Raw genomic sequence first — 12,642 nt, 5'->3', positions numbered from 1 at the left:
ACCCAAAGACTGCTTCTTCATACAATCTTGTTGATGATAGCCAGGCTGGTTGCACTCAAAGCAGATATTTTCCTTCCATGCATTCGCCAATGCCTTACAAGTTAGCAGCGCTAATCTATTCTTGCCTATAACGAGCTTCTTGGGATTGCATTGTGACACATTGTTGTGATGCTCCTTAACCCAATTCTTATCCTTTGAGGGGTTTTGGTTCTTGCAAGAGTTACCTATAGGCTCACCACCCCTTTTTAAGGACAAAGGTATCATCAAAGTTTTTGGCATAGTGGTATATGTCCTAATGAACGTGGTTCCATAGAACCTCATTCTAATAGTCCAACAAAAGGCCGAACGAATAAAGCATATACAAAAACACATGTGGCTCCTCAAGAGCCTTGCAACGGTTCACTAAGTCTTTAAACTCCTGCGTATAATTATTGAGGCTCTACTACCCCATCTCCAACTTAAACAACTTGTGAAAGTTATCAATCCTATCGATAGAGACAAAAGCCACTTTGAAGACAAGCTGAGAAAAGAAGTCCATGTTGTCAACTTCACACATAGTAATCTGTATCTAACTGATACCTTGATCATTAATGTATCTGTACGGGTCAAAAAAAGCATTCACTTCTCGAGCCAGCTATCTATGTAAAGCTCCTCACACTTTTTCCACTCCCAAGAAGAAATCCGCATGGAAAGCAATCTGTGTGGAGAGTTTACTAGCTGCAGCCTGGAGAGCTTAGGAGTGTAACTCTTGTAACTGTCTGTACAAATCAAGAACCGTGGAGTGCAGTGAAGCCACAAGAGGAGGAGGAGATCCAAGGGGATGAGGAGTAGGTGATATATATATACCTAGATGAATCCAGGAACATGCCCAAGTTCACCTTTTAGGAACGTGCATGTTATATACTCATGGTAGTCAACCCACAAGACTATATAACTATCAACTCCATTATGCATAGTATGGACTAGATACTATGACATCCCCACTAACGTCATCAGTGCCCAATAGTGGGTGTAGAACTCTGTATAAAGATATGCTCTCACACGCGCAAGAGGCGAAGGAGGTTGCAAAAAGCCCATATATTGCTGACATGGCTGAGCATATGAAGTAAAAGCAAGAAATTGATTTGGATCATTACCAAGTAACGCTCCCTGGATGGGCTGTCCCATATACTGAAGTGGTTCCTACGATGTAGGAGACAAGTATACTTGAGTTCCTGGTGGTGTGTCCATGGGCTGAGTGGAGCCTTCAAGGGCCTCCAGTACCTTGTCCTGCAATTGTCTATACCAAGACACTTGTCTTTGTCCTCCACTGAAATAAAGTCTGAATGTCTAGGTCTTTGACTCCTAGTCGCCGTAGTAGATGCCAATGATTATTTCTGTATCAAATGACTGAAATGGGGAGAAAAAGGTCTGAATGGATGCCCGACCAGCTTTCTGGCCTGCTGGACCGGCTGCCTGATTTGGGCATCCTGGCTCCTACATGATCTAGACCAATGTTTGATGCCCAGCATTTGGCCTAATAATCTGCCAGACATCTGCACATACATCAACTCCAAGTGCCATACAAAACCATGCGAGGTTCATGCATGAAAGACTGCCTTGAGTAACCCAAGCCTTCCCTGATGGCGAGCAGTGGCCAGACACGTCCCTGGACTAGGGCTTACACCGGGGCACAATTCACATCACTAACCCAAAACTAGCATATAATGGTGATTAGTGTGTCCACATGGCACCCAATTGCAAGGTACATGTGACAGTAAGCCAGCTCAGCTGGTGGAACAACTTGATCAGATCAGCCAGTCCTCTAGATTCTCGATTAGAGTGTGGGCTAGGCCTTTCCTTGCACTACATAACCCTCCATCAAGCACATTCTTTGTTCACCATTTCCTCCCACTCTATGTACACTGTGCACATTGAGCCGTAGGTTGAGCAACATGTGCTTATGCTCTTATTAAGTAATACAACACAAATTTGCAAAACGTTGGCCATATAGTTATGAAACATCATAGGTTGCACCCAATGCAGTCCTTAACCTTGTGCTTGTTAGTGGCTAATCGTGAATATACATATATATGTATATGTATATGTATGTATGTATGTATGTATGTATAGATATACATAGATACACATATACAATGTGTTGTCCAAGCCCACAAGATTGTTTCCCTGCTAAGGAGGGAGAAACAACTATGTTGTGATACCAATGTAATTCACCCAATCGAGTGTGAGCACTACTTGGGCACCATCTCATAAATAATTAACACTTAAACCCTTATGACATGGAAATCACACAAGACAAAGGCAATGCAAAAATGAACAATTGCTGGTGGTTTAGAGCAACATAGCATCTTTTCCTCGTGTGAACAATACCATGATGAAGTATCAACATAAAGTGTGCAACTGAAGAGCCTCTAAAAAAGTGAAAGTGTGGTATACTAATGTACTGCCAGTAGTTTTCATATGTCTTGAAACAAGTACCAACATCCATAGGGCCATGAAAACCATCAAGTACCATCATGTGCACATGCCACAAATACAAGCAAGAACCAACAAAGGAGTTGCTAGCAAGCTCATATCCGGAACACCCTTGAACCTAAGTCCAACCCAACATAGACCACATAAAATGCCCAAACCCTAGAATCACATACCACTCGAGCCCACTCACTTATATAGGCTTGGGTCAATAATAGCTTACTTTACTTCAGCATCAACAATCATTAGCCAATTATTCGCCTCATTAATAACACCACATAAGCCCTACAAGATGACACTTTGCAAAAAGAAAAAAGCTAGTTTGAACAAGCCAAGAGTGTAACCAAGGCCAAATCTAAAACAAAAAGTTGGCTATTGATCAATTGGGAGCTAGTATTTGCCAAAGTTTCACGATAAGGTAATCATGCAATAATCACATATCTAACCAAGGTAGCTCAAAAAGAAAGCAGTGGGCAATCTATCGTGAGGCTAGAGCTCTCATTGAGAATTTTCACAAGTTCAAACCAAAAACCAAAACAAGAATGGTCTTTACTGTACTTGATGCTTGGCATTGCAGATTTATTAGTTGATTAGTAGGATGTTTTCTTGAATGATTTCTTTCCCTAGATCCAGATTTAGCTCAAGATCGTCTTTGATACTTATGTTATGTAATTGGTCTCATAGGCCACTTTGGCCTTCTCCAAAAGTTCATATAATTTTCTTTCTTATTTCTTTCTCTTTCTTGCTGATTGATATGAATGAGTTGACAATACATTTGAAGGGAACATTACTCTTTATGCTAGTGATGCACCCACTAATCAAAGAATTACCTCAATACATTTGAAGGGAACATTACTCTTTATGCTAGTGATGCACCCACTAATCAAAGAATTACCTCAATACTGCTGCCGCATAAAACACGTAGCCTTGGCTAGCAGCTAGCAAATCTAACAAAGCCTGCACACCCTGTGACCAAAGAAATTGCCATCAGATAAACAACTGTTGAACTGTTTCAAGAACCTACTTGAGAGGACAGGCCCAAGATTATTGGAACAGATAAGCCATCAACAATATATGTTTGCTTGCAATATCCAATAAACAAACCTTTGCATAATCTGGATGATTGACTCCTATTTTATCTCCACTATTTTTCTTCCCTGTTTCTGCTGGCAAAAGTCGTACAAGCTCTGGTGGAGGCTTGTAACCACGAAGCTTCAAAGGTCGCCTAACTAGTCATGATTCCCAATGGATGGTCCATCCAAATAGGCAGAATTAACTTTAGTATAAACTCAAACCCAACGTTAAATTAAGGCTAAAGAGAACAAGTAAATAAGTGCATCGAAGAGTATTACCTTTGGCAGCAATGAGAAACCGAAGACGGTTCATGGCAACAGCGCGATTCTTATGCTGTGAGCGATCATCTACAGCCTATTTGCAAAACAACATTTAAAAACCACAACTTTTACAAACTGTTGTGGTTGAATTTTGCCAAAGTTCTCTTCACAATATCCTAAGTTATAAGCTTTTAGCCATTATCAGCCCTAGGCTATTAATTATAAGCTCTTAGCTGATCTAGACCTCTTCTTGCTAGCTCCCTTAACCCACGTGTGAACCCCCCCATACCCTTGGCTAAGCCTTAACCCTAATCATGGGTTAACCCTAACCCTAATCCTAGGTTAGGACACGTGTCCTAGCAGGACGTAACACTAGGCAGTGTTATCCTACTCAGTGGAGTGCAACCTAACTTTAAGTTTTACATTGACACGCTCCTTTCCTCAAAACATGATCTCTTACAAAATTACTAAATACACCTTTATGAATTTGGGAAATTTACAAATTTGAGACAAATCTGGCCACAGCATGCAATGACACTCCAGCAAACAAAACCAAAAGAATACAAAAAACAAGTTTTGTGAAACAGGAGCAGGGAAAGAGATGTGATGATTCATTTCTTGTCCTCCAAAGACCAAAATATGGTCTATGGGACCTATTCATCACATACAAAAGCATGTAATACGTGTGTATTTTGGCGAGGCAGTTTTTTTTTTTTTAAGAGGCGGGCCGCGGGGGGGGGGGGGGGGGGGGGGGGCGCGGGGGTGTTAGAAGTCATCTCCTGTCTATACATATACACCAGGGCCTTTGTTGTGGGTGTGCCCGCCCTTATTAGGTGTTTTCTCATTTTTCCCCACTCTCCATATTTTTCCCCCATTTTTTCCCTATTTTTCTTGGCTTGGGTGGTTGCCCTATGGTGGCAGGAGGACCCTGTTGTTGGCCGGCTGCATCAGTGTACATACTGGAGCTGGCCGACTCATTTGCATGAGTCGTGGACTTCACAGATGCTCGCCGACACCCCTGCTGCTGGCCAACTGTACACATCAGCAAGTCGTGGAGGTTTTTGTCCTGTCAGCTGCCTTTCTACAGGCCAACTGCATCATTGGGGCCATATAAAATGGCCCCACAGCCCCTTGCCAGTTTTGTATCATTCTCGGGATCTTGTTGTGTATATAGAGCAGAGTTACACGCCTCTACCTCTCTATCTCTTGTGCAGTTATTTTTCTGCATTGCATTTTGCTCTTGTGTTCCCAGATCTGGTCATCATCTCCACGATGCATTCTGGGGGGGGGGGGGGGTGGGGGGGCGGGGGGTCAGGACTGATCTGAGCAATGAAAGAGCAAGCAGTCTTGATGATGAAGTATGTGACACGAGGAGAGATACCTCCAGAACTTGTGAGAACCATGCTTTGGTGGGTGCATGGACTGGGAAACCAAAAAAAAAGGTATGTTCATTTCCAACACCTCATAAAGGGTGCATAGCCTATTCAATGGTATCCACCCTCCCCAAGCTCCAGCCTCAACCCCAAGATGGTGCAATCTAGTACAAACCATAGTGACTGCATGTCTGGCTTGTGAAGGAACTATTGTCTGCAAGTGTGGCTGTGCTCTCAGAAAGCTGCTGTGTCAGCTGCCCAATAGTTGGGATTCTTGTGCAAAATTTGGCCTGTTTTGGGGCCTCTTTCCAGTGTCTGTGCAAGATGAAATTCTATAATTTGCAGGTTCGTAGTTTCAGGAAGTTAAGTATGGTAATAACCACCCTGCATGCGACCCTCTTAACCATCCCCATATGCATGGAGTAATGGAGCCATCCAGATAAGGGAATAAACTTTTCATGGTCCTGAAAAGAGAGTAAGAGCGAGAGTGCAACAATCCCTAAATTCAATGGATGAGCTGAAGACTTGTCTATGGGCATCGGTCCCCGGCCTTGTAAGGCCTAAGCTACCATGATGTCTAGCTCCGTGAGATCCTCAATTAAGGAAGCTATGATTATATGCGCAGAGCAACGGATAGAAGAACACCTGAGCAACGACGCCTGTGGGGATGTGAGTGAGGCGGACGCCACTGTCGGTCTTGTTGCGGTGCTGACCGCCCGGGCCGGACGCCCGGAATGTGTCCATACGGCACTGCGAGAAAAGGGAGCTCTCTGAGAGAGCAAGGTAATCAGGTTGGGCCTGCGAGCGGGACCGGGGCTGCTCCCTCTCCGACAATCTCGCTTCATAAATTTCCTCCTCTCTGCGGAACCACTCCTCGTCTTCGGCCTGCACTCGGTACCACTCCTCGTCCGGCTCCGGCAAGCTCTCCGCAGGAGGATTCTGTTCCGGCGAGCTGTCTGCCGCGAAAAAATCGCCGTCGTCCGATCGGAACCACTCCTCTTCTGAAGACTTGTAGAGGTCCCAGTCTTCGTCTTGCACTGAGGAGATCGGGGGCGGAGAAGACGACGATGAGTGCGCGGCCCTTGCGCCCACCATGGGAGGAGGGCTATGAGAGGGCATATACAGAAATGGCAATCTGCTAGGAGCGCAGAGTTGAAGCAATGACGATGATGAGCATGAGCATGTGTATGAGTGGGACACTGAAAGGCAAAGCCGATGGAGCGTCGCCATGAAAGCTTCCTGGGTTTGCTTGTGAGATACCCTCAGCCTCAGCATGTGTGTTTTTGGGCATTGCAGAGAAAACCTTTGATTCATTTAGACCATCAACTTGTGGTATTTTACACATCGAGCACATTGCAGCTACACGAATGGAACTCTTTCACCCCTTACCACTTTCTCACTCTCTCTCTCTCACACACGCGTGCACACGAGACATAGAGAGGACTACTCAACCAGCTTCACTACTCTCTTTCACTACTCTCTCTCTCTCTCTCTCTCATGCGCGCACACACAAACATAGAGAGGACTACTCAATCCCAATTTCACATGCACACGGAGAGCACTCCTCAACCCCAATTTCACATGCACGCGGAGAGCACTCCTCAACCCCAATTTCACTCTCTATGCTCAATTTCATCTTGTGGTCTGTTGGCTTGGCTATGACACTACAAGACTCATCTCACATCACCCTACTTTGGTCTATCAAGCATTATGTATAATATCATTAGGCTGACAAATCATAAAATGCAATCTGATGTTTCACTAGTTATGGACATGATTGGAAAATTCTAGGAAGCAATGTAGGAGACGAGACCAAATGGCATGGTCGAACATGGTAAGCATTGATTTGAATAAAGAACCAAGTGCTACAAAAGAAAAAAATCAAATGACCAAAGCGTGGGAAATTACTCATGATAGTTTAGGGTGAGAAGAATAAACAATTGTAGTTTAATCTTGAAGGTGTTTTCTATGAGGCATTACCCAAAAGACTCCATAAGCCCATTCTTCAAGCTAAGGGGCAAATTGTTACACAAAGCGTAAGTGCCAAAAAAAAGGCAAGCAATAACATGATGTGCATAGTGGTTAGCACTATGGATGTTAATTGGAGTTTGGAGTTTATACCTAGTGAATAGATGTATATGGTTAATAGTTTAGTCCCTTCAAAGGAAAAGTTATAACTCATGGAAATCAATCTACTAAAAAGACAATCAATATTTACAACTAGAGAGGGTCTACAAATCAATTAGAGACTCCTTTGAGCAATTTCTTATAACCTCATCCCACAAGTACGTGCAGGAATACAACAACACTACAAAAGATAATTGGGATTTCATTATTGCTACATCTATCAACGTGTGACCTAGTTGGTCTACTTTGGGGGGGGGGGGTGAGGGCTATGGAGCTAGATCTCTCTCTGGCCTCTTTAGGTCATGACCTTGCTCTGAGGTCCCCTCACTAGTTCTGATTGGCTTTGGAATAGGGTCTAGGATATGTCATGGATAGGCAGGATTAGTGGTTTGTACTTAACCACCACTTGCTCAAGGAATCTTCCTTTACAAACTCTTTGATTTGTTTCACTCTTTCCTTCTCCACAACACAAGGTTGGGTACTCTTTCAATTTCTTAAGAAGGTTGTAATTGTCAATTGGTTTCTTCCCTTTGTCAAGAGCTTGCTTGAGCAAGAGATCTTTTGATGTTTCCCCAAGGGAGGTAGGTTTAGGGATCTCGTATAAAACCACTCTCTATGGTCACGATGTTGTTATGATAACTAATCATGTGTTGCACTTCCATGTGGTCTTTGACTACTTCTTTTGGACATTTGGTTCTAGTCCCTTCGGCCTTTCAAGGGCTACTTTAGACTTCAAGGCTTGCACCTCTGGCTTCTTAGCTATCGAAGCTTGAGCTTTCAATTATTTACAACCTTGGATGCTTCCTTAGTTATTGTCCTTATCTTGACTTATAGCCTTGTTATAAAATTAAGGGAGACTATCTCCTTGCACACTCAACATGTTAAGGCTCATTGTGATACCCCTTTCCTATTGTTGACACATTTTAGAGCCCATTTTATAATGATTGCCTTAGTATTTTGTATTAGCATGAGTTAAAGGCTTTTGTTGAGTCTTTCAATGAAATCATTTACAAAGGCTTTTGTTGAGTCTTTCAATGAAATCATTTACAAAGGCTATTTAAAAAGTCTATGATTATAAAGCCAAGTTAATTTTTGGTATTTTTAAAGTCATTTTTGGCTCATGGCCAAGTATATAAGTGTTTTTTGAGTCATTGTATGAGACTTTTACACAAAATGCAAAGAAATCTCTTGAGTGAGCTAGAGAAAGTTAATACATGTGTGTTATGTCTCTTCTATGCTTATGTTTGTTTGTGAGTATGAGCGAGTCAGCCTTCTTGTGCATATAGCACCATGGTGAGTGACACTATAGAGTAAACGAGTGTGTGTAATGATTAAATGGACATTGCATTTTGGAGCACGGTTGGATGAAGTAATCGATAAGTTTTCCACAATAGTTGTAATTCTATTCTAGATTGGACTGGAGGAGGAAGCAACATCTTTTGCGCCCCTATGGCAATCAGTTACCTTTCATTGCTTCATTTTCTAGCTTAACATGCTTGAGAAGTGATGAATCCTATGTTCATTTGGACATGGTGCTACTGTGCGTGAGTGGAGAAAGAGAAGGTTTCCAAGGATTCTAGTTTTTTACATTGTATTCCTTTTTATGCATTGAAAGGCCTTTATATGCTCTTAGTTATTTGTGTAGCCATATTTGGTAGTGATGTGTGTGAACACACTAGGACCAGTCAGAGAAGATGACGATGAGTCCACAGCCGTTGTGCCCACCATGGGAGGAGGGCTATGAGAGGGCATGTGTACAGAAATGGCAATCTTCTAGGAGCACAGAGTTAAAGCGATGACGATGATGAGCAATGAGTATGAGCATGAGCATGAGCATGTGTAAGAGTGGGACACTGAAAGGTAAAGCCAATGGAGCGTCACCGTGAAAGCTTCCTGGTTTTGCCTAATCGAATTGTGCGCTACCCTCAGCCTCAGCATGTGGTGTTTTTGGTAGGGTTGTCATTGCAAAGAAAACCTTGGATTCATTTAGACATGTGCCCCTCTCTCTCTTTGTGGTATTTTATTTTACATAGACCACATCCACCCATTGCAACTGCACAAATGGAACTCTTTCACCCCTTATCACTACGCGAGATCCCTCTCTTTCTCACTCTCTCTGTCTCTCTCTCTCACGAGCACGCGCACACACACGGACATAGAGAGAACTACTTAATCTGAATTTCACACGCACACACATAGAGAGGACTACTCAAACCCAATTTCACTCTCTATGCTCAATTTCATCTTGTGGTCTATTGGCTTGGCCATGACATTACAAGACTCATCTCACATCACCCTATTATGTATAATATCACAAATCATAAAATGTGATGAGATGTTTCACTAGTTATGGACATGATCAAATAATTATAGGAAGCAATGTAAGAGATGAGACCAAATGGCATGATCAAACGTGGTAAGCATTTCATTATTGCTGCATCTAGCAGCGTGTGACCTAGTTGGTATGGTTATGGGGTGGCCAAGGGCTACGGAACTAAATCTCTCTCTAGCCTCTTTAGGTCATGGCCTTTAGCAAGCTCTAAGTCCCCCTCACTAGTTTTGCTTGGCTTTGGAGTAGGGTATGGGATATGTCAAGGATACCTTAGCAGGATTAGTGGTTTGTACTCACCACCACTTGCTCAAGGAATCTTCCTTTACAAACTCTTGAATTCATTTCACTCTTTCCTTCTCCACAACACAAGGTTGGGGTACTCTTTCAATTTCTTAAAAAGGTTGCAAGAGTCAATTGGTTTCTTCCATTTGTCGAGAGCTTGCTTGAGCAAGAGATCTTCTAATGTTTCCCCAAGGGAGGTAGGTTTAGGGATCTTGTATAAACCCACTCTCTATGGTCACAATTTTATTATCTTTGATAACTAAAATTGTGTTGCGCTTCCATGTGCTCTTGATAAACCCACTCTCTATGGTCACGATTTTATTATCTTTGATAACTAATCATGCCCGTTGCGCTTCCATGTGCTCTTTGACTACTTCTTTTGGACATTTGGTTCTTGTGCACTTCCATGTGCACAAGACGAAGTAGTCAAAGAGCACTTCGGTGTGCTCTTTGACTACTTCTTCTTTTGGACATTTGGTTCTAGTCCCTTCACCTTTTCAAGGGTTACTTTAGACTTGAGCTCTTGCACCTTTGGCTTCTTAGCTATCGAAAGCTTGAGCTTTCAATTATGTGCAACCTTGGATGCTTCCTTAGTTATTGTCCTTATCTTGGCTTAGAGCCTTGTTATAGAATTAAGGGAGACTATCTCCTTGCACAACATGTTAAGGCTCATTATGATACCCCTTTCCTATTGTTAACACATTTTAGAGCCCATTTTGTAATGATCGCCTCAGTATTTTGTATTAGCATGAGTTAAAGGCTTTTGTATTCTAGATTGGGCCATAGTAGGAAACATCTTTTGCACCCGTATGCCTGGGAGGCAACCGATTACCTTTCATTCCTTCATTTTCTAGCTTAGCATACTTGCGAAGTGTTGAATCCTATGTTCATTTGGACATGGTGCTACTATGTGTGAGTGGAGAAAGAGAAGGTTTCCAAGGTTTCTAGTTTTTTATGTTGTATAGTTTTTTATGTTGTATTGTTTTTTATGCATTGAAAGGACTTTATATGCTCTCAATCGTTTGTTTGTTTTCCATTTTCCCTTCAATTTTTACATTTTTCTAGCCTTTTTTTCCTTATTGCACTCAAATCTAGCTGGAAAATCCAAAATTTTGAGAAACCTACAATAGTATGTATCAAGTCTGAAACAATACCATTGTAATGGTACACATACCATTGTAATGGTATACACTCCATTAAAAGTTATACGTCATTACGTGAAAATTTAATCAAATCATTTGTTGTTGTGACACGTGGCATTTTGGGTTGACTAATCATAGATTGACATGTGGCATATTGGTATGATCAATGATAGGTTAACACATGGCATCTTATCCGTACACGTGCAATGGTATGCAGTCCATTGTCATAGTGCGAGCACGATGTGGTCAAGTACACTTATCTATTAGATAAATTGTTGTATGCATACAAATACTACTGGTTCATCATACATTTTTATTTGATACGATGCCCATACATTTTCAAATGGTATGTCTAAAATCTAAGATAAAAAGGGTACATAAATTAAATGTTACAATTATATGTGTATTATTGCATATTGAACAATTGTAATGGTATGTCATACTAGTCTACTAGTAAGCGTACAAGTGCAAGGAAAATAGAAAATTTGAGAGATTGAGGAAACTTGATATTTTTTTATATTTAGGGCCCTCCCTAGGTTCTTAAACCTTGAGTTTTCTATGGGAAAGGTTCATCTCAAACCAAAGACTTTTAATGCACTTCATAGAGATTATTGGATTACAAGAAATCTCTAGTCATGGTTATTGTTGTTTTACTGGCACCTGTAAGCTCCCTTGATTTGCCATTTGACTGCCCCCCTCCATGACTAGATATTGCTCTCTAGTCATGGTGGTGGTTGTTTTACTAGCACCTATAAGCTCCCTTGATTTGTCATTTGATTGTCCCCTTCCATGACTAGATCTTGCTCTCTCCTCGAGCTCCAACTACTTTTTTTGATGTATGTACATCATCATCTAATGATGCTTTCCAGCTTCTTGATTTGGGAAACCTTTTGAAGTCAATAGAACTTCCTTTTCTATGATAAGTTCTTGAGCTGCTCCCTCCTCGAGCATTAGCTGCTTTTGATGTTTGTACATTGTCAACAATGTTGATTCTCTCCAACTTCTTGTTTCTTAAAACCCTCTCGAGTCAACAGATCTTTCTTTTCTCCGACAAGTTCTTGAGTTGCTTTCCTTGTTTTGGAGGCAATGTATCAATTGCCATACATGGGTCATCAAGGAGTTTCTGCTACCTTTCCATTAGTGTCCAGATAATTCTTTTGGCCTTATCTTAAACAAGATGTAGCAAAGTTTACCTTTATAGAAAGCTATAAAGGTAAGATCCAAGGACTCCACACCTCTACCAATCCCTAAATGACACTTGGGAACAAATATCTATGGATTTAGTTACCGGTTTCCATACTACATCTAGTCATAATAACGATATGATTTGGAGTATAATAGACTATTTGAGTAAGCAAGCCTATTTCTTACCTTATAAGAAGACTATAGTGGATCGTTTGAGGAAGCAAGCCTATTTCTTACCTTGTAAGAAGACTATAGTGGATCGTTTGAGGAAGCAAGCATATTTCTTACCTTGTAAAGAAGACTTTGACTTCTCAACAAGCCTTGCACATATATATCAAGAAGATCTTTGTGCATCATGGTTTCCCGAAAGTCAATGTTTCAGGCAGAAACAAGCC

The 12,642-nt window shown here is 41.6% G+C and overlaps 1 protein-coding gene across 1 annotated transcript in view; it reads right to left on the bottom strand.

Annotated features, from left to right (window-relative positions):
- Nucleotides 1–6,538, bottom strand: part of LOC147619414 (uncharacterized) — a 48,601-nt gene extending 42,063 nt beyond the window's left edge. Inside the window, exons 1-4 of the mRNA XM_086773060.1 lie at nucleotides 5,825–6,538; nucleotides 3,825–3,900; nucleotides 3,577–3,701; nucleotides 3,368–3,438 (exon numbers count right to left, since the gene is read on the bottom strand). Of these exons, the coding sequence (XP_086629186.1) occupies nucleotides 3,368–3,438; nucleotides 3,577–3,701; nucleotides 3,825–3,900; nucleotides 5,825–6,493 (941 nt within the window). The 5' untranslated portion in view covers nucleotides 6,494–6,538. The remainder of the gene's footprint in view (nucleotides 1–3,367; nucleotides 3,439–3,576; nucleotides 3,702–3,824; nucleotides 3,901–5,824) is intronic.
- Between the last annotated feature and the right edge of the window lie 6,104 nt (nucleotides 6,539–12,642).

This window comes from Cibotium barometz, chromosome 33 (assembly GCF_041138505.1).
Source record: "Cibotium barometz isolate CiBa-2024 chromosome 33, ASM4113850v1, whole genome shotgun sequence".
NCBI lineage: Eukaryota > Viridiplantae > Streptophyta > Polypodiopsida > Cyatheales > Cibotiaceae > Cibotium > Cibotium barometz.
Note: the sequence above shows the minus strand (reverse complement) of the source record. Positions and strands in the feature narration are given on the sequence as shown.